The 25,669-nt window shown below is 37.2% G+C and overlaps 1 protein-coding gene across 1 annotated transcript in view; it reads left to right on the top strand.

The window, feature by feature from the left end:
- Positions 1 to 21,418, top strand: part of LOC124154012 (transcription initiation factor TFIID subunit 2) — a 38,040-nt gene extending 16,622 nt beyond the window's left edge. Inside the window, exons 16-25 of the mRNA XM_046527482.1 lie at positions 986 to 1,126; positions 2,885 to 3,081; positions 4,319 to 4,530; positions 6,584 to 6,704; positions 12,057 to 12,182; positions 14,166 to 14,385; positions 15,257 to 15,439; positions 17,070 to 17,192; positions 18,699 to 18,953; positions 20,493 to 21,418. Coding sequence (XP_046383438.1) covers positions 986 to 1,126; positions 2,885 to 3,081; positions 4,319 to 4,530; positions 6,584 to 6,704; positions 12,057 to 12,182; positions 14,166 to 14,385; positions 15,257 to 15,439; positions 17,070 to 17,192; positions 18,699 to 18,953; positions 20,493 to 20,879 — 1,965 coding nt within the window. The 3' untranslated portion in view covers positions 20,880 to 21,418. The remainder of the gene's footprint in view (positions 1 to 985; positions 1,127 to 2,884; positions 3,082 to 4,318; positions 4,531 to 6,583; positions 6,705 to 12,056; positions 12,183 to 14,165; positions 14,386 to 15,256; positions 15,440 to 17,069; positions 17,193 to 18,698; positions 18,954 to 20,492) is intronic.
- The last annotated feature ends 4,251 nt before the right edge of the window (positions 21,419 to 25,669 follow it).

The raw sequence follows: 25,669 nt of genomic DNA, 5'->3' as shown, positions 1-25,669 counted from the left end.
TCTCAACTTTCGTATGTGATGCATTCCTGAAAATGTTCCTAAAATTTGAAATGTAGGAAAGTTGAGCACTGAATACACATGTTTATTTAGGAGTTATATTCCCTAAGAACTAAATGTGCATATCCTTATCATATTTGAACCTTTTCCACATTTACATTCATTAATATTATAAGAAACTGAGTAAAAAGGCCCAAATCTGCTTAGACACATGTCTGGATGTGGTTTATAGCTCAGGCATTATGGTATGTATATGACAGTGATTGTTTTTAAAACAATCAATCATCATTAATTGCTTAGAAATGTTCAATTATGTACTTTTAAATCATGTAAATAAGTTGTAAGTAAAATATATTTTAAAAATAGGTTCACTGAAAACTGAGTGCCAGTAACATTGTTACATGCTTTCGCATGTAAAAAAAAACTTGCACTGGTCATGAAAGTCTGTTGATTTTGAACCATTAAGTATTATTTCAGGGATAGCCTAATAAAAATTGTATGAAAGTTGAGAACTGCCCTTGTTAAGGATTAGAAATGGTATTATTAGATTTTGGCAGCTTTTTTTATGGAAAAGTTATTTTAAATACCAGTTTAAATTATGTGCCGTTAAGTTTAATTTTGTTTTGCTTTGAAATCATAAACAGCTTCATACGGCTTGCAAACTAAATTTTTTCATGCTTTACTGAAAGGCTAAACCATTTTCCTGGACAGTTGGTTATGAGATGAAAATATAATAGAAATACAATCTACTGCAATGTGCTGGCATTATACTTATGAAAATGTATTTTGAATACACTTATCAATTGTTGCTTAATCCTTGAAGCGGGCTTAGCCTTTATTAATCAATTTATATTGATGTGTTCCAAGGATCTTCAATGATGATTTATTTTTTGTACTATTGCTTTCTCATCATTTGGGTTGTATTTCCTATTCATGTAATTCATTTGCCAAGTATGTGAGTTGCTGATTCTCATTAATTTTGGAACAGGTGGCAAATGCTATGGTGAGCACTTGGGCTGGACCTCCTGCTATGCTTGCCATTTTCCGGAAGCTCTTTGGATCTCATTCCTGCCCTCACATTGTACGGCAAAATAATTTCACCAACTTGCACCATTATTTTCTACAGAAGGTGAGGTCATCGAATTTTATCATTTTTGGTCAAAAGTGATTTACTTATAAAATTTGTTCTGAATACATACTTAAATTTATATCTTCCCAAAAAAGGTTAAAATGTGTGGTTAACAGAACAATAATCTCAAATATCCACCTTTGTAGTAGGCCACTTATCCTAACCACCAAATTCATATCCCCTTTTAACAATGTGGATTGAATGGCTGGGTGACTTTTGCGTAGACCTTTGGCAATCAGACTTTTTAATGGTCCATTGTGTCCATGTTCACATGAATTGCGGGAAGGTCTGTGGGGGGTAGAACCTTTCTACAATGCAGTAAAGAATTATCACAGAGCTGAAATCAAGCCATGGAACTTTGTCTTTCTAACCCATTGTGCAGACCATAGTGCCAACCAGTTTCCTTGATTCCAATGGCAATTTTAATATGCTTCACTGTCCTAGGTAATAGGTCATCTCAATCCATCCAAGATGGCAGTGCAAGGGAGAAGGGATTTCCATGAATCCAAGCTCCAGCAATAAATAGGGTGGTTTCCTATTACTTTTTTATTGCCTAAATGGAAAGATTATGACTCTTGGAGGAGTTATTTCACGCTTTTAGATTTTTAAATGATGATATCTATTTTTTGCGATTAAATGAAAAGTGAAAATTTTCAAGCGCGCGAAAACACGACGGCTAAGTAGAAATGCTGGGAAAAATCCGTGTGACGTATTTCTGGTTCCCACTGTCGCCTAGTGAGGTGACGTTGGGGTGAGGCTTGAACGCTGATACGACGCAGGTGGCTAGCAGGTAGCAGAGTACCCTGCTGGCTGGTAGCGCTTTGCTTCAATAAGGATTATTAATACCTTATCAAACAAAGAAAACTTTCCGACCATTGGCAGTTTTAATAGGTGACTATTAAGACATATTTCCCTGAGCTCTGTGCCTCATGCATGCATTGGTAATCTCAGACCATGTAAAACTCCTATCTACTCGTATAGAAACTAGGTCCCTGTGACGTCACGTGGAGTGGCATCGCATGGGCGCCAATCTGGCCTTTTTAAAATGAGGATAAAATTGACCATTGCCATTCGTCTAAACTGGGGTTTCTAAAACCAAATAATTTGTATATTATTAATACACTAATGGTTCGTAACGAATCACAATCAATGCCTTTCGTTTTCTTTGATGAAGGAAACTACCCTATTCTTAGCATGTAGCCCCAGAGTTGCTTGTGATTCCCTATCTAATCCATGGGAATGCTCTCTGTTCCCCTTTAGCAGTTTTTGATAAATTAAGCCACTTTTCTTAGTATCATAAGTAGTTCACAGATTAAATCTTTTTACTCATGATGATTCCTTTGTATTTGTAGTGTGGTCTGACTAGAGTAGCACCTCTTTTATTTTTTCTTCCAAAAACCTAGAATTAGGCTATGAATCCTTGCTTCTTTATAGCTCTGCTTTAATTTTACTTATGGGTTCCTCACAATAGATTTGAAGTTATTGTTACTCCCAGATGTTTGACTTCATCTAATGCCTTTGTGTTGTTTCCATCCACAATATATTCATAGCATTAGTTAGATGTCCTATGCTAGTGAACTGCTGTGTAATTCCTGTGATTTAATGTGAGCTCCCACTCTTGGCTCCATGCATGGGAGAATTTCAATCAGTGTGTTCACCAATTTTGCGGTGAATGAGTTTCATCTGCTAATTAGTGTTCCTACATTTAGTGCAAAGGTATCCATGATAAAATGTAATTATATTGGTGATTTTTTTCAGACAATTCCAGTTGCAATGGCTGGGCTTCGCAATGCACATGGAATTTGCCCACCTGAAGTTGTGCGATTCTTGCTGGATTTATTTAAGTATAACGACAACCGTAAAAATAGGTATTCTGATAACTATTATCGGGCCGCCCTTGTACAAGCTCTTGCTGCCACTCTGACTCCTGTCATCAGTGTAGTCAATCCGCTTGGGTAAGTGGTGCAAATACATTGCATATTAAGGTTTTGAAATTAAGGCCATTGCTTCGGTGGCATGAAAAGTAAAATTATGAAATATTTGTTTTAACGTTTCCTCTCTCTTTTTGTGTGCTGCTTTACATGTACTCTTAAAAAAAAGTTATTTTTCATTTTTTATATTGAACTGAATGATCAATGCTTCCATGGTATGTACAGTAGGCTGGCCCTTATTTTTCATAACTGAGAATAGTTATGTTTTCCTAGTCTAAAAATTATCCAAATTCACATGCTAAAATTTGGTTACTTTAAAATAGTGGCAACTTGTGCCTTAAAGGCCCTAAGTACTGAAGACCTTTAATTGAGTTTTTTGGTGCTGAAAAATCACTATCCTAATGAAAATTGTGAAAGTAAAGCCCTTAATGGCTGAATTTATGTTTGTTTTGACCTATCTGTAAACATTTATGATATATTGTTCATGGCAATGCGATCCACCCCCCAGGGTGCTACCCTGCACCGCACAGGCCGTATCTCAGTGGCACCACGGTGCGGGATAGTGCCCTGGGAGGTGGATCCTGCACCCTGCTACCCTGCACCACACAGGCCGTACCTCAGTGGCACTACAGTGCGGGATAGTGCCCTGGGGGATGGAGTACGATGAACAATATCTCGTAAACACTTAGAGATAAGTCAGCACCCATTATTTTAGAGTAGCCAAATTATAGCACGTGAATATAAACCACATTTGGATCATTTTGAGACTAGGCAAACATAACATAACAATTCTGAAAAATAAGGCCCGGCCTAATGTACAGGGTGTTAACTGTACGATAAAAATTTGAGAATCGGCGATTGGAAGGGAAAACCCTGAAAATTTTGATTCTGTGGAAAGTCTAAATTCAGGAAAAAGGCAGAGGATGATTATTTTGAAAATACTCATTAAAAAATAATGGATGTCTGACAAAATGTTTGTTTCATTCATTTGGGTTCCCTATGTTTTATCCATTAATAATTCATATTTTGTGACTTCGATTATTCGTTTGTTAATGTCTTAGACCTTGATGCCAAGTCATTGTTCAGATTCTTTTTATTTGCTCAAATTAAATGTAATTTTATAGATTACTCTAAAAACTGAGGGTATTCACTCACAACTTAAGTCATGAGGCAAAAGAATTCATAATCCTGTTGGAGTACATTTTGATTTCTTACTTAAGTAAATATTGTAATGATTAAATTGTATTTTATTCTCCCTCAGCTCTCCTCTGACTGCTGAATCTCTGTCTCCTGACATGCGTTTAATATTGGAAGAAATTGTTCGATGTCTTAATTTGGAGAAATTACTTCCTTGTTACCGCTATACTGTGACCGTTGCTTGCATACAAGCTCTTCGTCAGATGCAGAAATTTGGATTGTTGCCTTCAAATCCCTCATTGCTTCGGTCATATGCAGCATTTGGACAATATATAGGTTAGTTTTAAAACAATGGTCAAAGTTCACCTTGAACTTCAGGAGTTTTTCTGTGATCAGGTATTGAATCAGATCTGTGATCTGGATTATATGTGACCATAATTTGCTTACCAATAAATGCAAATAAACTTTGACGATGAGATTAATGGTTTGAGGTGCAACTTTGTTAAAGCGATTCATTATGAAAATGAAAAAGAAGAAATTTTGTGCTTTCACGTTGAGGCGACCGTCCGGCGGCCTGTAGCAACGATATTTGCGCGAAGTCAAAGGCAGCGACTGCTCGGAGGCCCAGTCGACAAGCAGCCGTTTCCCTTGAATATTGTGGAAAGTTCTAGAAGCCTCAGTAACCTTCGCCTGATGATATATAAGCGGCGAGCATTCCACACCAGACTCTCAGTCGCTCGCTCGCTCACCGTTATTGTACGTGCGTGCATAATAAATCTGTTAAGTAAGATTCTGTTTGTCATTATCGACCGACACGCCTCAACGTGAAATATTTATTCATACATTTGCACGACCATGATTTCAACATAAGACCTCACCTTTTTCTCCATGTTTCCGGTGCAACCGCGTGGGTTTGTTGGTGATGACAACAGTTTCGCTGGCACTGCTGCCAGCGTCTTCAGGTCGAAGATGATGCCGGTCCACGATTTTTGTCCTCATTATATAGGGGGTCAGTCCCGCCAGTTGTGGCTGCCGCTCTCTTATTGGTCCGCCTAATGAGCCTCCTCCTATGGGCATCCAGATGGTAGCCGTCGTCTCTGTTAAAATTGTCCGTCCGGGCTATCTCAATGGATTTGCGGATGAGTCTGGGAAAATATCTGCCTTCTTTCACTATTATCTTGGCGTCGTCAAACTTAATGTCATGTCCCGGGGTATTTTAACAGAGAGCTACCATCTGGATGCCCATTGGAGGAGGCTCATTAGGCGGACCAATAAGAGAGCGGCAGCCACAAATGGCGGGACTGACCCCCTATATAAGGAGGACAAAAATTGTGGACCGGCATCATCTTCGACCTGAAGACGCTGGCAGCAGTGCCAGCGAAACTGTTGTCATCACCAACAAACCTACGCGGTTGCACCGGAAACATGGAGAAATTGGAACCTGAACACCGCGGAAACCTACGTAGTCACATAAGACCTCACCATCAGATGATGTTTTACGTTGAAACCATGGTCGTGTAAATGTGTGAATAAATATTTCATGGGAAAGCACAAAGTTTCCTCTTTTTCATTTTTCATTTGATGATGAGAATAAACTTAAAAAAGATGAGTGTTCTATTCCAATAATTCCTATTGGCTTTTAGTGGTGTAAAATATTTTAAATATTTTTTATATGTATGTACCTGCTGTTACGTACTACCTGAAGAGTGAGATGAAGTTAGGATATTAATTCAGTAAGTTGCAGCAATATTTATTTGTTTTGAAGTGATATTGTTTAAAGTATTGCGTACTTTGAGTAATGAATTTTCTTCACAAATTAATAATTATTATAGATAAAGGAATCATTTTGGTCATTGTGTGAGGACACTTATCCTTAGCAGAAGAAAAATTGAAAGAAAAAAACTGGCCATCACTTCAGATAGAACATTGACTAGTTGAAATAGGGGTTAATATTATATTGTTAAAACACAGGGATTGTTAAATTTTCAAAAGTTTACTGCAATGATATGGATTTTCAATACATGAAACAATTACAGTAAAACCTCTATTTTACACTTTTGGATTGACCACTTACAAAAAGTGCAAAATTGAGTAAATTGTAAAATAGGTTATCATTGTTTAAAGGCGTGGTATTGTTTGGGACCTGATAAAAAGAGTGCAAAATCAGGGAAAACGTATAATGGGGGAATTAAAAATCGAGGTTTCACTGTATTATCGCAGTTCATTAAAGACTGAAAGGATTGAAATCATGATAAAATAGTATGGTGTTATTGTAATCCTGACTAGTGAACTGTTACCCACATCTTCATTCATCTGCATAGCATATGTGAAAAATGTATCTAAGATAATAGTGACACACTAATGTTGATTACAACATTGCCCCTTTTAGATGTTCGTATGGCTGCCCTAGAGGCTCTTGCAGATTTCACCAAAGTTGAAGGGACACAGGAAGACTTCGAGTTTCTTCTAGATATGGCAGTGAATGACCCTGAACCTCCATTAAGGCACAGGTATGTGAGAATCACAAAGCATAATTTTAAGCCATGACAATAATAACATGAGTTGTGGGAATCTTTGTATGTGCAATGTGTGCATTAGTTCCACTCTGGTAATCCATTGTTTTTTTAGTGTGGTTTATAAGCCTGTTTCACCGAATATGCACTAGATGCATGCTGCTGGGTGGTATACTGTAAGCAAACTTAGTCACCACAAGCTTGTTGTGACATAAAAATTTAAATAGTTGTTGTTGTATATAATAGCAATATCGCTTGCATTTTGTGATTACATTGCAATGTGTACGAAATCATGACCAACTCAATAGATTACGAGTAGTGAAAATCTTTACTTGGGCTCATTGTCAGTGGAAAATGAATCTTATTATTTGAGCATGCAAGACACACAATATTTAATCACACTTATGTGGATGCAGTACTCAATACTAGAGATCTGCAAATAGTATCCGCGAATACTCGAATACCTCGAATACTATAAGGTATTCGATATTCGAGATCTCGAATAATTATGCTAAAGGTACGCTCTCGAATACCTCGAATACTTAGAATTTCGTGCCACCCACTGTTGCACGCCCGTCATTGGTGGCAGGAGTGGGGGTAAAGCAAGCTACCTGTTGAAAATAAGAGTTGGATGAAGCCGAGTATCGGATGGGCGTGCCGCTGAAACGGCGTGTGGTAGATAAGAATGTATACATCAGACAGAAATCCATCGTAGCAGTGTAAATGCCGAGACGGCATGCTATCATTTTTTCGCGAGGTGGTGTGTCCCCTTAGAATATTTGAAACATATGTTAGTTGAATCAACTATATGCCCAATTGCTTCCATAAAATTAAAATATTCCATTAATCAGCTAAATTCCTGTATGAATCCTTTAAAGGAAATCACAATTACCCGCGAAAAATCTTGTTTCCTGCTGCATAGGCAACCAAGTCAAACATTACCACATTCATCGTTTAGTATTCGAGGTATTTTAGTATTCGAGCAATGATTTAATATTCGAATTCGATATTCGAGTTCGAGAAATCTGCTATTCAACCCATCTCTACTCAATACACAGCACTTTTTGTGGTTGTTGCAAATGTAAAAGGATTAATTCAAGCGCAAAAACATGAGCTATCTTTTACTAAGGTCTGTTCACTTTATCTCTGCGGGTGAGCTGGTGTGGTTTAACCGAGTTGGGGTGAGAGGAGGGAAAGTTTATCTACACGTGAATTTCCCTCTTCCAATCAGCAGACAGTAGGCGTGGCCTAGCACTTCGGAATTTCAGTTGCTCTCAGACCTCCGTCACGTCAACTTCGTGAATCTGCTAGCTGTGTTGCCAAATCTCGCGCGTTCTCTTGGTGCTCTTCGATTCTTCCATTTAAATCCAACTTATAACTTACTGTTCCTTATTCTTCCACTTCAATCCTTTTCCATCGCCTTTCCAGAAAATTTTTATTCACCTTTTGCATTCCCATCAGCACCGACTCCCTCCCTCCACCTATTCTCTCTCAGTACTTTTCCGATCTCTTTATTAACAAACCCTAACCCTTTTCCTCAACTCTGTATTTACTTTTGGGTATTACAACCTATATAGTTTTGTATACCTCTGATTTAAACGATTAACATCCAAGCGTGTTTATTGAGGGCTCCGAAAGTGACTCCGAAAATTAAGACACTGACGGGAGGGAAGACGAGGAGGTTGATTTATCAGCCACACCACTCCAGCAATAAGTACAAAATAAATTATGCAAAAAATACCCGTCGTGCTACTTTTCTCCATTCTTTTTGCATCCTCATCCTCACGAATTCCCTTGCAATCCCCGTTTATGAGAATGTTACGCTTATGTATGCCTTTCACCAGCGGTCTCGCATTTAGCGGACAATATCCTGGCTTCTGAGATGGGATTATCCTCAATCCCCTCTAAATAAGTAGCTATACATTGTATGCATTGTTTCGCCGCCGGGCCCAAAATATCTGTGGCCACGTATGAGTCACACCTTTTCTGTGGGACACTAGGACGCCTGCGTACATTTGGCAACGTTAAGGTCGCTCCTGCTCTCTCTCTCTCTCGGTTCTACCCCTTCCCCTTCAGCACGGCCCCTCCCCCTTCAGCGAGGCCCTCCGATAGTGTCCGGGATCTCACGAAAGCTGACCCGCAGAGATAAAATGAACAGATAATATATGACCCATCACCTACATAATATAGCTAGGAATTTTGCACCATAGCTAGGAATCCATCTGAGTGCATCAAATCAATCGCGCAACCCTTTCAGCTTCTATCTTAGAACTTTTACCTAGAGAAACTATCATGCATCAGTGGTATGAAACCTTAGCAATATTTAAGCGATGTTTTGTTTTTGAGCAGCTTTTTTTACAATCATGCAGTAGTAGCATTCATGCAGAAATCTGGTAACAACTTGTTTGAAATGATCCATAGGCTTGGGTAGAAAACTGTTTTAGGGTCAAAATTTTCCTGGAGTGGAAAAGCTGTCAACTTTTATCAAGATGTAAGACCCAGTGTTTTTTCAAAATGAAATATGTAATATTAATCACTACCACCAGAGCTTCAAGTTTAAAATTTGCTAAATTTCAGACAGAATTTGGATACAAACACCAGTGGAGTAAAGGGAGTTGTAACCAAGGCCATTGTGGTTATAGCCTGTAATGACTACTACTTCCATATACTACAGTAAAACCCCTTATTTACACTTTCCTAAGGACCCAAGAAAAAAGTGTAAATTGCGGGAAAATGCAAATCGTGGGAAATAGAGAATTTTCAATTTTATTCATATACTGGCTTTGGAAATGTTAATTTTTTAATTGTTCACTAAGCATATTATTCCATAACACTGTTTCCCTCTGAAGCACAGTGTTTTTGCTGGCAGCAAAAATTAAAAAATAATCCTGTTTTGTCTGCAATGAAAACATCTTTTGGGCTGTAACCTTCCAGAACTCTAATATATTCAGATTCTTTCCACTGAGTTGCTGTCTCTATGTTAACATCTTTGCTTTTACCACTCACCATCTTATATACAAGACTGTACCTATTTTTGAATCTGTCCAACCAACCATTATAGATGCCGTGGAATCTTCGATTCCCAATCTTGTGGGGAAATACTTTTTTCTCAAGGGCCTTTGGGCCTGTTTACACGATACATTAACATGTACGAGTTGATTTCTGCTTGCATGAATGATTTTTGTGGACCGGAATGGGATATGTATGAATGTAGACAGGGGCAGATCCAGGATTTTTTTCTGGGAGGGGCCTGACAGGCAAAATATCTTGTCTTAATTGAGATTAAAAACAAGATATAACAACGACTTTACAAAATTCTCTTTATTTTTATATTAAAGTTATTCTTATTGAATTAAATGATTGAGCCTCCTTGAGTAATACACAAAAAAAAGCGAACATGATGATGACCATCAGGGGCAGATCCAGGATTTCTTTCTGGGGGGCACAAGCAATGCCGTATCCAGGATTTTGATCTGGAGTGGGGGGGGGCACAATGATACCACATTATACAAAACGAACGCAATGATAACCGGACCGTATTAAAAATCTTGCATATTTTTAAGTCTGGGGGGGCACGTGCCCCCTCCCCCCCCCCATAGATCCTCCTATGATAACGGTATTCAAATTTTGTCTCTTTTTTTTTAAGCATCTGGGGGGGCACGTCCCTCTAAATCCGACTATGAATGCATGAACCAAATTTGAACAGGTTCTATTTTCTGTTCGTGCATATACGCACAAGTTGGGTGAATACACGGTGCATTTTCGTGTTCATAATTTAGACATTAACTTGTACGGGTTAATGTACTATATGTAAACAGGCCTTTAGATGACACCATTTGCTGGGACATTTGATGATCTTGCACCTAAAAACTACTCTTTTAGGATTCGTTCTATTTATTCTTACCTGGAATTCTTCACATATATTCTCTTTTTTGATAAATGTCCGCACTTGTTTGCATATTTTACAATGGCATCGCGATTTTTCACCACGGTATTGAATGTTGAGACTGGGAATCCGAACGGATTGCCAGTCCCAACATTCGAGTCGCCAGCGTTTGAATCGATGCGGGTTCGGGTGTGGGAATCAACTATCTCTATAATTTTAATTTTCTCGTCAATTAAAAATGTCCGTTTTTCACCTCGAATTTCCATTTTCAAGCCGGATCAATTCTATTTCCCGTACGAGTTGAGGGTAACTCGACTTGCCGATCGGCAACACACGAGTATCTGACCTACTCCTCGGCGATCAAGTGCGTAGTACAAACTGTCATGGGACTTCATATTTTTTTAAATTTACAATAGTTTGCGATACACTGCTATTTGAATGGGATAATTCAAGTTTAAATAAGTTTTTTAAGTATTTAATTAACCCATAATTGCTACGCAACTGTTGAATGAAGTCAGCGCAAATGATCCCAGTTGTCGGTCAAGTTATATAGTTCCGGCATTTATCACGTCTGGTTCCCTTTCAAACTCTCGTATCAAACTATCGACTACATGATTATTGTCAACATTCCTTCAGGAGTTCTTGCATTATAATTAATACATAGCTCGATTGCTCAAAACACCTACTTTCATATCGTGAATCTTTTCGCCGCTGACAGAAAACGAGATGACGTAGTTCAACTTTCCGACGTTAGTGGCGTTCTGTCCCGCCACATTCAAATTCTTCCCGAAAATAGTTCTCATATATCTTTCTCTCTTAGATTTTTAAATAAAAATGCGCGAAAGGAAGCCAAAAGACAGTTTTATGGACTGATATGCGCGATTAATTGTTTTACTACACAAAAAAATTTTTTTTAGTCGGCACGTCGTGATGCACATGGCGGGAAAACGAAAAAAACACGGCGTAAATACAGGGTTCTATTTACATTGGACAGATAGGAAATATGACGGGACCCAGAAAAAAACTTGCAATTTGCGGGAAAACGTAAATTCCGATAACGCAAATACGGGGTTTTACTGTATATGTCATTATTTTTATTATTTATTAGTTATGTAATCATTTCCTTACATTTAAGAAAAGAAATTTAAAAAAATAATAATTCTGTGTTTGTGATGCATAGGAATGTGCAGATGCATTCGTATGAACAGATTTTGAGTTTAACCTGCTGGCATTTCATCCAATATGTTTTGCACATGGCATAACTTCAAATTTTGCTGTTTGGAAGCAAATTTGTGGGAAATTAAGTACTTATTCAAAGTAAATATGTTATAAATGTCTGAATGATCCTTCAGAAGAGAAGGAAGATAAAGATTGTAAAAATCCTGGATGAATTTAAGTGAAATTATCTTCATCTGCTCATTTCCTCTAATAAGTGTTCTAACATTTGGTTTATTTCATTTCAGGCTAATGAGACTCCTTATTGATAAGTACCCTCCATTTGTGCACAGCACACAAGGATCTCTCAAAGGAAAGACAAAGCATCCAGTGGATACTGAGTCAACGGCCACAAAACTCTGGGATCTCATGAAGTGAGTCTGGCTGGGATAGATGCAATAAGTCTAGAAAATGCAAAGTTACTGATGGCTTATTTTAAGGCAGTTTAAGAGCACAACAGAATGGCCCAAAACTCAAATAGAATGACTGAAAAAGAACTTATCAATAATTTAAAATCATATCAAAGTAGAATCCATTTTTTTCATAGAAACCATTTTTGGGTTTATTGCATCATGAATTATTATGATAGCCTGACTTTTCAATGAGTTGGCCTTCCTATCACTAGTCTTGTATTCCGGGAAGCCTTGGTATATCAGATTTTAATTAAGTTGCCAATTTTTTTGGCCGCCTTAACTTCCTGGGGAATTAATGGGGATGAGTAATAATGGAATTTATCCTTGGGAGATTATTTTTCAATCACACTTTGATACAACGATACCATTTATCTGTTATGGTTTTCTATTTCTCTTGCCTTGTGAGAGTTAGGTGAGTTTTCATCACCTGAGGGCATCTTCAAATTAGAGAATTTCAAAAGCTGTGCCTTTTGAATAGCATTTTTGTATAAACATTCATCCACCGAAAATATGAAGGTGTAGAACACTACTTCAATCAGAACTGTATTTGTTATTATTTTGAGAATGCTACCTGCTAACAGAGCTTTCTGCTATCCTGAAGTCTTGCTGTCCTGAATGCAGAAAAATGAGTCAAACCATCAAATTCACATCAAATTCTGTTCAAGACTTATTTAACAAGCTTTCTTGAATGGATATGATGTCATGTCAATCTGACTGCAGGCATTTCCTCTTGAATGCTCTTTAATCCCTTCATTTCCATCAAGTTTTCTCGACTTGCACAGTTCAAATTTCTATTGAATCTCGAATGTTGTTGAAGCATTTAGACCAATCAGTAAAGGTTATCTAGCCTTCCCAGCACTCCTGTGGAGATGGGAATAGTATCCACATCATGGCCGCCCTTATTAAATTTTACGAGAAGCAAAGGTGTTCACGTTAAGTGAACTACCGCATGAAGAAGAATAGAAGTTCAGCACTGCAATAAATCAATACAAATTCGTTGCCTGTGTGTTAAATTATGATTATATTTCTCTCTCGGTCTCGCTTCATGTTATTCCTTTGTCAATCATGTTTGCTATTGTTCTTCAAGTCAATTCACAATTGTGTTAAAGCTTTTTATGATAATGTGAAAAGCTATTCAACTCAATTCAAGATCTGTCGAAAAATCACTCTTGAAAGACTGTTTCGAATGGTCTTCAACGTCATTTTAGCCTTCATGACAACTTTTTGTATGTTTCTTGTTCAAGGCATCTTGGGTATTGTGAAACATGCTCTAACCAATTATTTCCCAGTGATCTTTTATGAGGTCATTTAAAAAAGTAGCTCATTTTAGGCAAAGACTTGTATATCAATTAATTTCAAGCGAAAATTTTTCAAATCTCATGTGTATGTCAGAGAAATGTACCTAATAAATATAGATAGAGGTTCGATATGCAAATACACAGACAGATAATTACGAAATCTGTTAATTTTTAAGTGATCTCATATGATATCACCAGGCATGAATGGGTTAAAGATGGAAGACTGACCAATTTTTATTTCTTAGTAAAATAAGACATTGCAATATTTCCACAGAGTTTTATTATGATACTACGCGTTTTGTCTTTACAAACAACATTATCAAGTGTGAAAAGTCTTAAAGAGTTCCTCCTTATATATGTCGTGATGCTTGAAGGGAGGAGGTAAGGTGCCCTTCAAGCACCACGTCATATAGGAGGAGGAACTCTTTAAGACTTTTTACACTTGATAATGTTTCTTGTAACGACGAAACGCGTGGTGTCGTAATAAAACTCAATGGAAATATTGCAATGTTTTATTTTACTTATATTAAGAACTTCCACCATATTGTGCCCAACATCATACAAGATTTTTTTGTTTCACTTCCCTGCGATGTATTACGGAGCTAATTTTTTGTATAGCTTATTTTTATTTCTATCTCTATTTCAGTTATAGGCTGTATTATGACTCCCGCTTAAGGTGTGATGTGGTTGACCTATACCATGATTTCTATGGAATGAAGAGACCTCAGTGCCTTTCTGGCCTTAGTTCCTCAGTGCCTGACTCAACTGTTGAGCCATCAGAAGAGTTGGGATCGCCACCATACAACATGTCTTCAACTATGGGATCACGGAAGAGGAAAGCTAGCCCTGCAAAGTTTGATAGAGAGGTAATATTAAAATAAGAGCCTCAATGCATAAAGCTAAATAATTTGAAAGATTTAGAGATAATGAATGAAATGAAAGAGGAAATTAATCATAATCAGTAAAATAACCCACTTAACTATACTTCTTGTGAAAAGTAGTCTTTTTTTCAACATGGCGCTTGTTATTATTTAGTGGGAAATATTTTTTAAGTGTATTATAAGGAAATGAAGTGTTCGAAGACTAAATAATGATGACTAAAATTATGGTATTGAATTTCTATCATATAGGAAACATGTTTTTCTTGAGGAAAATTGAAGTTTCACCAGTTGTATCATTTCCTCATTTCTCTCAGTCTTAATCAAATTTCTTCTGATGATTTGCCTATGTGTATGTGAGAATATACTTAATGCTTCATAGGCATACATGAAATGAAAATGATGATAGAAGATATTGATGGCTATACTCTCATGCCTCACGTAGCACAAGGTTCCTCGTGTAATGGACGTTAAAATAGAATATTTTAACACCAAGAAGATAGGGATGCGTTCCTGGAACCTCAAGTATTGAGAATTTAATTTCCTACAAATCAAATTTATTCTCAGTAAATGCCTTGTAAAAGCTTACGTACTTTTATAAAAATTTATGATTTAAAATATCTTAAAAGATAGCAGCTAGGCATTCAAAGTTCTTTCCTCTTTTAAAAATAATTTGTGCATGTTTTTGAAATTCCCTCTCTCTGTGGGTATCCACAGCCAGGCTGTGGCATCTTGGAAAAGCATCAATGATGATTGAAAAGCATAGTTCAATGCCAAGGCATGAAAATTCAGGGTTTAAAAGAGTTTATTTTGTGAAAAAGGATTGACCTTAATTCATTGCATGGTTTATTCTTATCAGGTGAAACCTGGTTCTACAGATGTAAGTGATTCTCCAAGGCGTAAGCTAGCATTTGGAGTTGTGTCACCTCAACCTCAACCTGAGGTCTTAACGGATGATGATCGTCTAGGTCTTGTTACTGTTGAAATTGTTGATGTGGGCGATGATGCTGGTGGTGTAAATGCATCGAAAGTGAGGGTCAAGGTGGGTATTACTGCTTTGAAGCATAATTTCTACAACTGTTGTAATCCATTGTATGCATGCATGAACAAGCAAAATTCTCAAGAAATTTCTCAAACTGTCACGTAGACCTGGATTTATAGTACCATCTTTGAATCTAGTGAAAATTTTTATTATCTGATTCTTTTGTAAGATGAGTGCCAATTTTTTGGTGCCATGAAATTTTATGTTTAGTGCCGAGATAAGATATGACCAGAGATTAAAACTAGCCTGTGTGCCTTTTAAATTTCTCTTAAAAATAAGGCACTTTTCTTTGTCAAAGAAGTTTTCAGGGTATGATACTACTTATAAAACTTAAAAATGATTTTAGCTAACTTTACATGGTAGTAAAACATAAATACTTGAATTAATAGAATACTACTTCATTCATTCGCACGATGCATGAAGTGCAAAGATACAAATAAATTCACAGGTAAGGAAAGAAAGGTATAGGAACATATAATAGAAAAAGGACGAGGACAACGGTGCTGTAGTAGATGGAGAAAGCCAGAAATCTGAGGGTAAAAATGCTGCCTGACTGGGACCGTTGTCCTTGTCCTTTTCGTATAATATGTTCCTATCCCTTTCTTTTCTTACGTGTGAATTTATTTGTTTGAATTAATAGAATGACGTAGAAGATAGGAGAAAATTTGATGTCTACAAATTTTTAAATTTATGGCATTTGCACTAAACCCTATGTCAATAATAGATTTACAATAGAATGCTATGTTCTCAGTGTCATTTTGTTGTCCTGAAATGCAACTACTTTAGCAAAGCATTAAATGATGGAATTTGAGAGTGAACTGTTGATGGAAGCTGTTGCATGTAATGAAGCACATGAGGAATGTACACAAAGTGTCTGCCTCCAATTTTTTCAAAGTTGATAGGGTAGTAGTGCATCATGACAAATGAACAAGTGCAAAAAATGTCGCGCCCTGATTGCCTATGAGCCGAGCAATTAGCTTTCCTAAGTTCTGTGCCCTCAAATCATTTTTCTGTTAGGGAACCCCTGCTCATGGCAAGGCATCTCCGGTGGGTACGCCTTTGGGTGGGTCGTGTCCCAGCGATGGACAACTTCATATTGTTGAATAGCTAAAAATGAGCAACGTGTTGATAAATTGTTGTCAGGTTTGCAACCTGGTCAGGCTCTGGATTATTTACTCAGAATTGCGGGCTCAGAACTTTGGAACTCGGCTTGTCGGTATGGCATGGGATTTTTTGCAAGTGTTCCTTTGCCATGGTGCACTACCATCGTACCAAATTTGAACAAAATCAGAACAGTACACTTCATGAATGTTTCTTTTCAGGAATTTCCACAACCATCAGAATGAAATTCAAAATTTTGTTATTGCATTTAAATATTTATTTAAAATTTAATGGCAAAAATGTTCCATACCAATAAATTATGTTAGCAGTGTGGAATTTTGATTGCTACCTAAGTGATATTATGTAATACAATATCATAGGGCAAGGGTGTAACAACAATAATTTAAAATTTCCTCTCTCTCTCTCTCTTGGATTATTTCCTGTGAATAATATTTCTATATGCTCCACGGTAGCTAATTTTTCCTTTGCACCACTCTCATAATCATTTTTGTTATTATTTTACGTGCAGGAGTCAAATTCAGGGGTGACTGCTGTGGATTCAGGTATTGTAGTAAAGGATGAGCTTGGAGCCAGGGCAGCTGAAGCTGGAGTTCCTGCTCCTCCAAATGCCACTGTCCAAAGTCCAATACCTGTAAGTGCCCCCAATTATTTCCCTAAGTGTCCCCAGTAATTTACACTTGCTAGAAAAACATTGGCATTGCACAGAATATTTTATGCCATTATAGGAAATATTCCAATTTTTTATAATCACATTCAATGCTACTATTGATTGGGTTAATTTTCCAGATAGTGTTTGGTCCTTGGTATGGATCCACCTGACGAGTGGCTGTGGGTGAAATTTTTTTCTTTTATAATGAATCCAATTAAACGAATCTGGTAGGGCCTAGGGACAGTAAGGCGATGCCCGTCTCCATCGTGATATCTTTTCAACATCCCTTCTCTTCTTTCTCCTGTCTTCCCCTCTTTTGATTGAATTTTCAGCCTTTTTTGCTAACATTTTCCTGAAAAAATGCTGGGGTACAAACCATGTTTCTCCAAATGTAATCTTCCTCTGAATATAGTCCCCCCATAATTTTGAGGCTTTAGTTTTGGGAAAATTTTTAAAAATGCATTTGAATATAGTCCCTCCTTTACTTTTACCATGGGAAATTTTAGAAATAAAAGGGGGACTATATTCAGATAAATACAGTATTTGTTTTATTATTCCTGCATCACATTTCCTTATTTCCTTGGTATTCCTTCACAGTATTGTCCTGATTTACTGATGGAAGCTGTTGTCAAAATGTATGCATTAAATGGTACAATGTGTTTTGAGTTATACTTGAATACAGCGGCCTTCATCACAGCCCTTGCTATGTGGTAAGGTATGCATTGTTTTCACTGGAGAGGGTATTAGATGGTACTAATTATAGTTTATTTGCGTCATGATGTAAAACAGATGTTGTCAAAGATTTTACACCTCCCCGCATTATATATTGAATAAAATGTTCATAGAAACTTGTTGCAATATACATAATGAAATGCAAATTTTCCCAGGTGGACAGGGAAAAAGGTAGAGGTATTTTTCTTCTGTGTCTTTATTACCATCCTGTAATTATTGCAGGCACTGCATACTAATTTTTCCAACAATATTGTTTTCCTAAGGTGTTTTTTAAGGTTTATATTGGTCGTGGTTAATTGTACATGCCATTGGATGTGGCTTATTTCTAATTATTTTCAAATCCAATCAAAAATAATTCAAATTTAATAGCATGGATATATGTTTATAGTGTACTAAGTTTCTAATTGATTTTTGGGATGCGTACTCTCTTGGTTACGTGTCTCTCCAAGTTTTGATGACCATGTTTTTATTTTTAATGATGAAATTTTCATTTGCTGTGAGAAATCAATCTTATGTTGAGCTATTTGCAATCAAGGCTATCTTAGTTCTTATTTATGATTTTTTTATGGGTCACAAACAATTGAAAACAATTCACTATTCTCAAAATTCTTATTTGATGGCATCGCTCGTAGAGCTAGTATAATTACTCCAAAAACAATTGTTGCCCTCTAAGAATTGATACATTTTGTTGGCAGTTGATTGCGCTGGAAATTTTTTGTGTAAAAATTACTTAACGGACTCACTGAATGATTGCAGGTTCAAGTGAAGCAAGAGTATTTCTCGGACAATTCTGCATCCCTCCCGGGAATTTTGAGTGGCCAGCCAGGGGATGCAAAAGCCCCCACTGGATTTGAGCCTGGAATGTTCAAAAAAGAGGGAGCAATGCTACACAATCCGGCAGCAAAGCCACCTCCAAGTGGCAGTGCTCCACCTAATGTCACTCCAGTGAAGACACCATCTGGCAAAACAGGCTCTTCTCACAAAAGCCATGGGAAAGACTCTTCCTCCAAGGTATGGTTCTCCTGCATAATATGAATACAGTGTAACAGTGTACAGTAAGCCCTCCTCTTACGAACATTCAGCTTACCAACCTTCAGAGGTAAGACCATTCGAAATATTCAAGCGTGCCTGAAATTTTAAATTTGGTGCCTCTCGAGCAGGCCGATGCGATGCGGTGTGGCATAGAGGAACTCTCACTTAGGGCACAATCAGAACAAAGTATCAATTAAACTTTTGTGACGTCAGAAACTGTTCAGCAATATTACTGTTTTTCCTCCCCGTGGAGAGCAATGTTTTTTCGGCTCCAGGCGGGTCACACACGAAGCTAGATCAGTTCATCACCATCGGGAGTTGATGCAAACTTGTAATGCAGTGTTGTATTCTGCAGGATATCCGTACTTATCAATGCCTTGCATAGGTTTTTCAACTTACAAACAAGATCTCGGAATGTATCTTCTTCGTATGTCGAGAACTTGCTGCAACATGTTTCCAAGTCCTTGGATGTTAGTGTGTGTACCGTAGTGTAAGTTTTAAACCTTCCACTGCTCTGAACATACTTGGTATGATCACACCTTAGTCAGCCTTTACATTTCTTTAACCTTTACATAACCTGTACCTTTTTGTTCTCCTTGAAGCGTACCATGGGCGAACTTTCCCTTATCCATTCCCTCACTCCTTCTGGGAAGGATCGTTCTATTCTCAGACCATTAGTGAGTCTCACTTTTTCCCCATACTTTTTAGATAAGTATCTCTTTTTCTAGGAAATAATGGATTGTCTCACATACTAAGTGCTTCACTTTTCTGCCACATGTGATGAGTTGCTTTTGGAAGTGATCCACAGCAATAGGATTAAAGTAGGGTGGGTGACAACTCTTCCTTGGTCCCAACATACCTTGAAGGTCTCAGTGTTAACATCAGTGTTATGTCATGCAACTTCTGTACGATTAACGAAATGGTGCATTATTGCTGCAGTCAGGTATTAAAAAAATCATTTGAGGGATGCTCAGTGACCTTTAATTGGTGACTAAATTTAAAAATATTTTTATATGTTGTATTTCATTTTGATATGTGCCAATTTTTTCTCCCTGGCTCATTGATTGAATTTTCCACGTCACATGACACACATGATTGGTACCCATGTTTACTGATAAGGATGCTATGTAGCTACCCCCCTAATTTAATCCTTTCTCTAAGGTGTGTGCATGGATAATTAAGATTGCTTCAGCCTCTGTTTACTAGTGTGTAGGCAACGGAATTATCTTAAAATATATGGTGAAAAACATTAAGTTTCATATTTCTTAATTGAAGTGATGTGTTAGTCTTATTCTGAATTCATTTCAAGGGAATAGGCTAACTTATTTTCTTGAGATAAATTAATCAATGTTGATTAAGATGTGAAGAGATATTTGGCCAAAAGTGGGTGTGACTTTTTTCCTTTGTGCGTCTATATTCCTCTATGTATCCTTTTCAAGGGAGCACTTAGTACTATCTCATTGGACAAAAATGTCCTGTGTGTTGTTCTGGTTTTAATGAACACTTTTGCCATCGCAGGGGAAGAAGAAAAAGAAAGACAAGAAGAAACACCGCCATAAGCACAAGCACCGGCATGAGCATAAACATGGTGGAGGGGGCTCGAAAGAAAAGGGCTCTGGGACAGGAGAGAAGAACAAAGGAGGAGAGAAGAATAAGAGTGGGACATCAGGAGGCAAGGGTTCCGGAAAGGCTGGGAGCAGTGGAAGCAAGGGTCAGGGTGTGCCATCCGAGTCAAAGGTGAGTGGGAAGGAGGGCCTTGCTCAAGTGAAGGAGGACCACGGAGGAACTAGTGCCCTGTTGGCGGGCGAATCAAAGAGTGTTCTTAAGATTAAGGAGGAGACTCTAAGCTCTGGCAGCACAAGTCCTAGCCCGGAACACGTTAACCCTCCAGATTTCTCTTTTTGAAGTGTTCCCTCTGTGCAACCAAGGCAATTCTATCACTGTTTGCCATCCAAAAGTGACTATCAGTTTCATTCCCTTGTTGTGGTTTAGCCCTCTATAGGCTTAATTTCACCTTGTCGAAGGTGGAATCTTGGTGCTATCAAATTATGTTCATAAACTTTAAGTTGATTACTGTGCAAAAAGTAAAGAGTGCCAAGGCCAAAAACTCACATTAAATGATGTGATTGCTGCTCTTGTATCATCGAAGACCATCTAAGAAGATCAATCAGTGGGCAAAAGAGACAATAAAGGCATTACAATGGACAAAAAGTGTAGCGAACTTCCCCGTGGCAGACATGCTTGCTAAAGATGTGGATCACAAAAAGTATAGAGCTCATGGATGATGGTATTTGTGTGGTGCAACATGTCTCCAACAGGTAAGCTAATGAGTGCCGAAATGCCTCCATTCAACCTTTATTGTAAAATATGATGATGGAGTAAGTATCTTATTTGTAAATACACAATGGAATTTATAAATTTTTACATAAATGCTTTTGCATGTTCTTCTTTCAATCTTTGATCACCCTGCATATCTTCAGTATCAAAGTACATGGTCATCAGGGCAACATTATTGTATGTGAAGTGTAACTGTAGAGATGTACCATGTGACTGTCCCTCTTGTTTATCATGAAAAGGGTTATTAATTACAGCTAAGGAGGAATTTTTTATAACAGTGGTGACACTGACCTGCGAATCTTAGCTTTTTGATCATTGTATAAAATACTGATTCACTTCATGATAGGAATGCAAAACCCAAGTCTGGAGTCAGTTTATCTCCATCCTATGAGGCTACTTTGCAAAACCATAGTCAGTATCATGGTACTCCAATGCATGTTGAGGGTTATGCATAGGATTAAACGTAACCTGAGTAATATAGTATTATTCACATATGGAACATATTTAATGCTAATTTAAAGTCATGCCACCTTCATGCCATTATTTTTTTAGCCTAATAAATATAAAGTTTATTAGTTTATTTTGAAAAAAAAATTCCTTAACCTTGACCAGTCTTTATAGGGTTGCTTTCTGTACTCCTGCCCGTAAGCAGTATGTATTTGTATTTTATCTTTCACTTTCCTACAGTAATCTTCAATACTTTTTCAATACCAGTCTCAATAGATTCAATCTGTTGGCTGTTAATCCTTTTTCATTCAATCCTGCAGTATTCTATTTCGATGAAATCATGGTCTATCTTGGGATTCCTTAATTGTTGCGTTGTTTTCCCATGTTTCTAGGGTTGATTCCAAATGTGAATGGAGCATTTAAACCTTAAAATTTACCCTAAATTCTGAAAAATAATGTACACTCACTCACCCGTGCGCAGATCAATCTTTGGCTGTTATTTTTATGTCTCCAGAACTCAAGAATATCTTGCAGCCATATCTATGTGTAGCACACCCGCAGAACATTTGATTTCTGAAATTCAAATTCATAGAAAAATTGAAATGGACATTTTTTCCAAAGGTGGAGGGAAATCCAAAATGCCAGGAAATGCTTACTGGTATTTCTCTTTTTGCTCGTCCACCTTCTGTGTAAATCATGTCGAACAATTTCGAAAATTTTGCAAACAAATCAAGTACCTATGTATAATGCACGTTATGATTGAGAATTTAGGCTGTGTGAATCCTAAATCTTTCTTTGAGAGTTAATATGCCCTCTAAATACTAAGGAAGCTCACCTTGTTCTTCCTCATAGTCTATGTTTGCCTGTCAATGGGGGTATTTGTGTTTGCCAGAAAGTTTATGACTACATTTCTGGTTAATATGTGCATATATCCATAGCCATGCCAGGCATAAGTTTTTAAATATTTATATCAGATATAGTGTTTTCTGATATGTACATATCAAGACATGAATGACTTCATTTTTTTAGAGATTATGGGGAGGGGATGCAGATAATCGTGATGTAGAGGGAATGACATCGGTAATTGGGAATGGAGAGGAAGAGAATGTGCTTATTATGTAGACAGAATGATTGGCCTCATTGTAGAATGGAAAAATCAAATTTGGGGGTGATTCATGAAATGTCCCATGCAAACCTAACTTAGCCAGTACAAGAAGTTTTGTAAAACTGTGTGCATAATATGTTTCCTCATGGCCAAAATTTTGAATGGAAACACTGCTTCTGCACTGCTCATTGACCTCCATAACTACCCAGGGCCGGTTCCAGACATTTTTCTAGTGTAAGCAAACAACATTCTAGTGCCCCCCCTCAAAAATAACCTGATAGATAGTATGGATTCTCACTCTGGATGCTTTTTAAAATAAGTACAAATACTTCAGGAATAACAGTGAAAACTTAAATATGAGTGTGAGCATAAAACGTGCTTGTTCTTATATAATGAGTGTGATATTTTATAAAGCTTAACCCTTAGAGTGCGGGAACATTTTTAGACGTTTTGCATGATGACTACAGCATTTACCCAAATTTTTATTGCTACCTGGGTATCTTGCACTTGGGCACTTTTCCTCATTCTAAGGATCGCTAAGGGGCTTAACTCTACTAGACCAGACCTCATGGCAGGGGAGCCTCCTGCACTGGGGGTCTCTTATGCATTTGATGGCAGCTTATATTGTGTGCCCCCGCAGCCCAAGGGTTAAAAGCCAATCATATATTAAAATACTCGCTTTTGCTCGTTGGGGAGGCTCTGCCCCCTCAAACCCCCCGAAAAAGGCCTGCGGCCTGTTATGGTCACTATGGGAGGTCTTACACTTTTTGTTTGCCATTTGTTAGTTAAGGATCGTTTACTTTTAAGTTGGCTAGATTAGATATAAGCAATATTTCCACTTTCACGTAAAATAAGCGCATGGTACGTAGGCTATAATATGAAAGTAAATATTTATTGAGGAGAAACGTTTTTCTGAGGGACTAATAAAGTAAAATAAATTCTACGAGTCTGACAGAGTCTCTAAATTATTCATTTCAAATAAAAAAAACGTTGAGACCATATTCCACTGTAACACCCAATTCATATACATATATCGTAATATCATAACATAACGACTTTACGTATTGCAATGAAAAACACGTTTATTAATTATTTTTCACATAACTCAACCAAATTCTTGATACATATGTATATGAATAAGATGTGACAGCTGTTTCTCTTCGTAAGCTTTAGAGAGAATGGGACACACAATAGAATGATGTAGAAACTGAATATCAATATCTAGTGCAAATTCGCTAGATAGAGATCCTTAGCATGAGAAGTTTTTTCTGGATATACACAGTTACTTATACTTCTTATTTTTTTAACAGAGCACGACCTGGGTTTCAATGAATTATCATCATCTTCAGGCACTGATAATTCATTGAAACCGGGGTCGCGCTCTGTTCAAAAAATTAGTGGTATAAGTCATTGTGTATATCCAGGAAAAACCTGTAATGGAATACCACAAAGTAAACCAAGAGTTAGTGAATTTTATCCTTAGCATGAATGGGGTAAAGTATAACAAATTTTATCGAAATATTATTTATCATGATCGCAAATGATACCACTTCAGAAATACCTCTATTTAAAGTTTTAATGAATCAGTGTACACAAATATGTCCTAACAGCTTTAATATCCAACGCAATGGGCAATAAAATCATCTGGTGAGTAGCAGATGACAGCCTTTGGTAAACAAGACATTGTCAATGTCATGATTTCGATAATGTTTACAGCTAAATAACTTATTCACTCAACAAAACGTGATTTTTGCAAGGCAAATAATTGAATAAGAAATACCTTTAGTTGCACTTATCCTCCATATTGCACACTAAATAGGGCATTAACGGAAAAAATAACGTAAACAAAAATAAAAAGTTATCGTCATCACAAAAAATGAAAATAAAATCATTTTTACGTACCTATATTTTATGGAAGTTTTGTTTAAAGATCTTTCTACTTCAATCGTGTATCGCCAACATGACGCAAACTACAGTCAACAGCATGAATCATCTTTTAAAAATGGCATTATGTGCACTTGTTAACTATGAAATTTATAACAACCACACTTGTTCTTATATATTGAATGTGATATTTTACATATTACTATAAGTATTGTTACAAATGAGCCAATAGGTGATGGAGCGATGGAGGACTGGATGAGTCCATTTCGGAATAATAATAACCCGAGTACTGGGGGTATGGGTATCCACTTTACAATAAGTTCTCACTTCCACAATTATATTGTGGAGTTCATCAACCCTCAACCTAAAACTTCTGTGATTGATTAGTCCTGAACATTGGACTGATCACTAGGGCCCCCTTTTGCTTGGGTACCCTATGCGGCCACGTACTTTGCTTACCTCTTAAACCGGCCCTGTAACTACGTCACACAGGACTTGATCGCATAATGTGGTACTCCTAGGCTTGTCTTGATCTCCCATTTCCATTATAAAGTATGCATGGTAAACCTTCCTAATGAAATACACTGGTAATATTTCACCTCTGTGTTATGGCAATGAAATAATTGTGCACAGAGTAGAATGGGTATGGGGTGTACTTTAAGCCACAGCGTGGTAATAGAGAACTGTTAAATTAAAACACTGAACTCAGTATTTTACTCACATGACATGTATAGGATGCATTTGAAGACAAAAATCGATTCGAATTACTATTAACTTTGTTATGGTATATAAATAGGCAAAAATTCCTGAATAATGTACATACTGTCAAATTTCATTTTTGTAAATGTGATATGATCAGGGAAAATTAAATTAAATCCTGTTTCAAGGTGGAAATGTCATTTTAGATAAGTATAGGGGTTGA

The sequence above is a fragment of the Ischnura elegans genome, chromosome 2 (genome assembly GCF_921293095.1).
Source record: "Ischnura elegans chromosome 2, ioIscEleg1.1, whole genome shotgun sequence".
NCBI classification, from domain to species: domain Eukaryota; kingdom Metazoa; phylum Arthropoda; class Insecta; order Odonata; family Coenagrionidae; genus Ischnura; species Ischnura elegans.
Note: the sequence above shows the minus strand (reverse complement) of the source record. Positions and strands in the feature narration are given on the sequence as shown.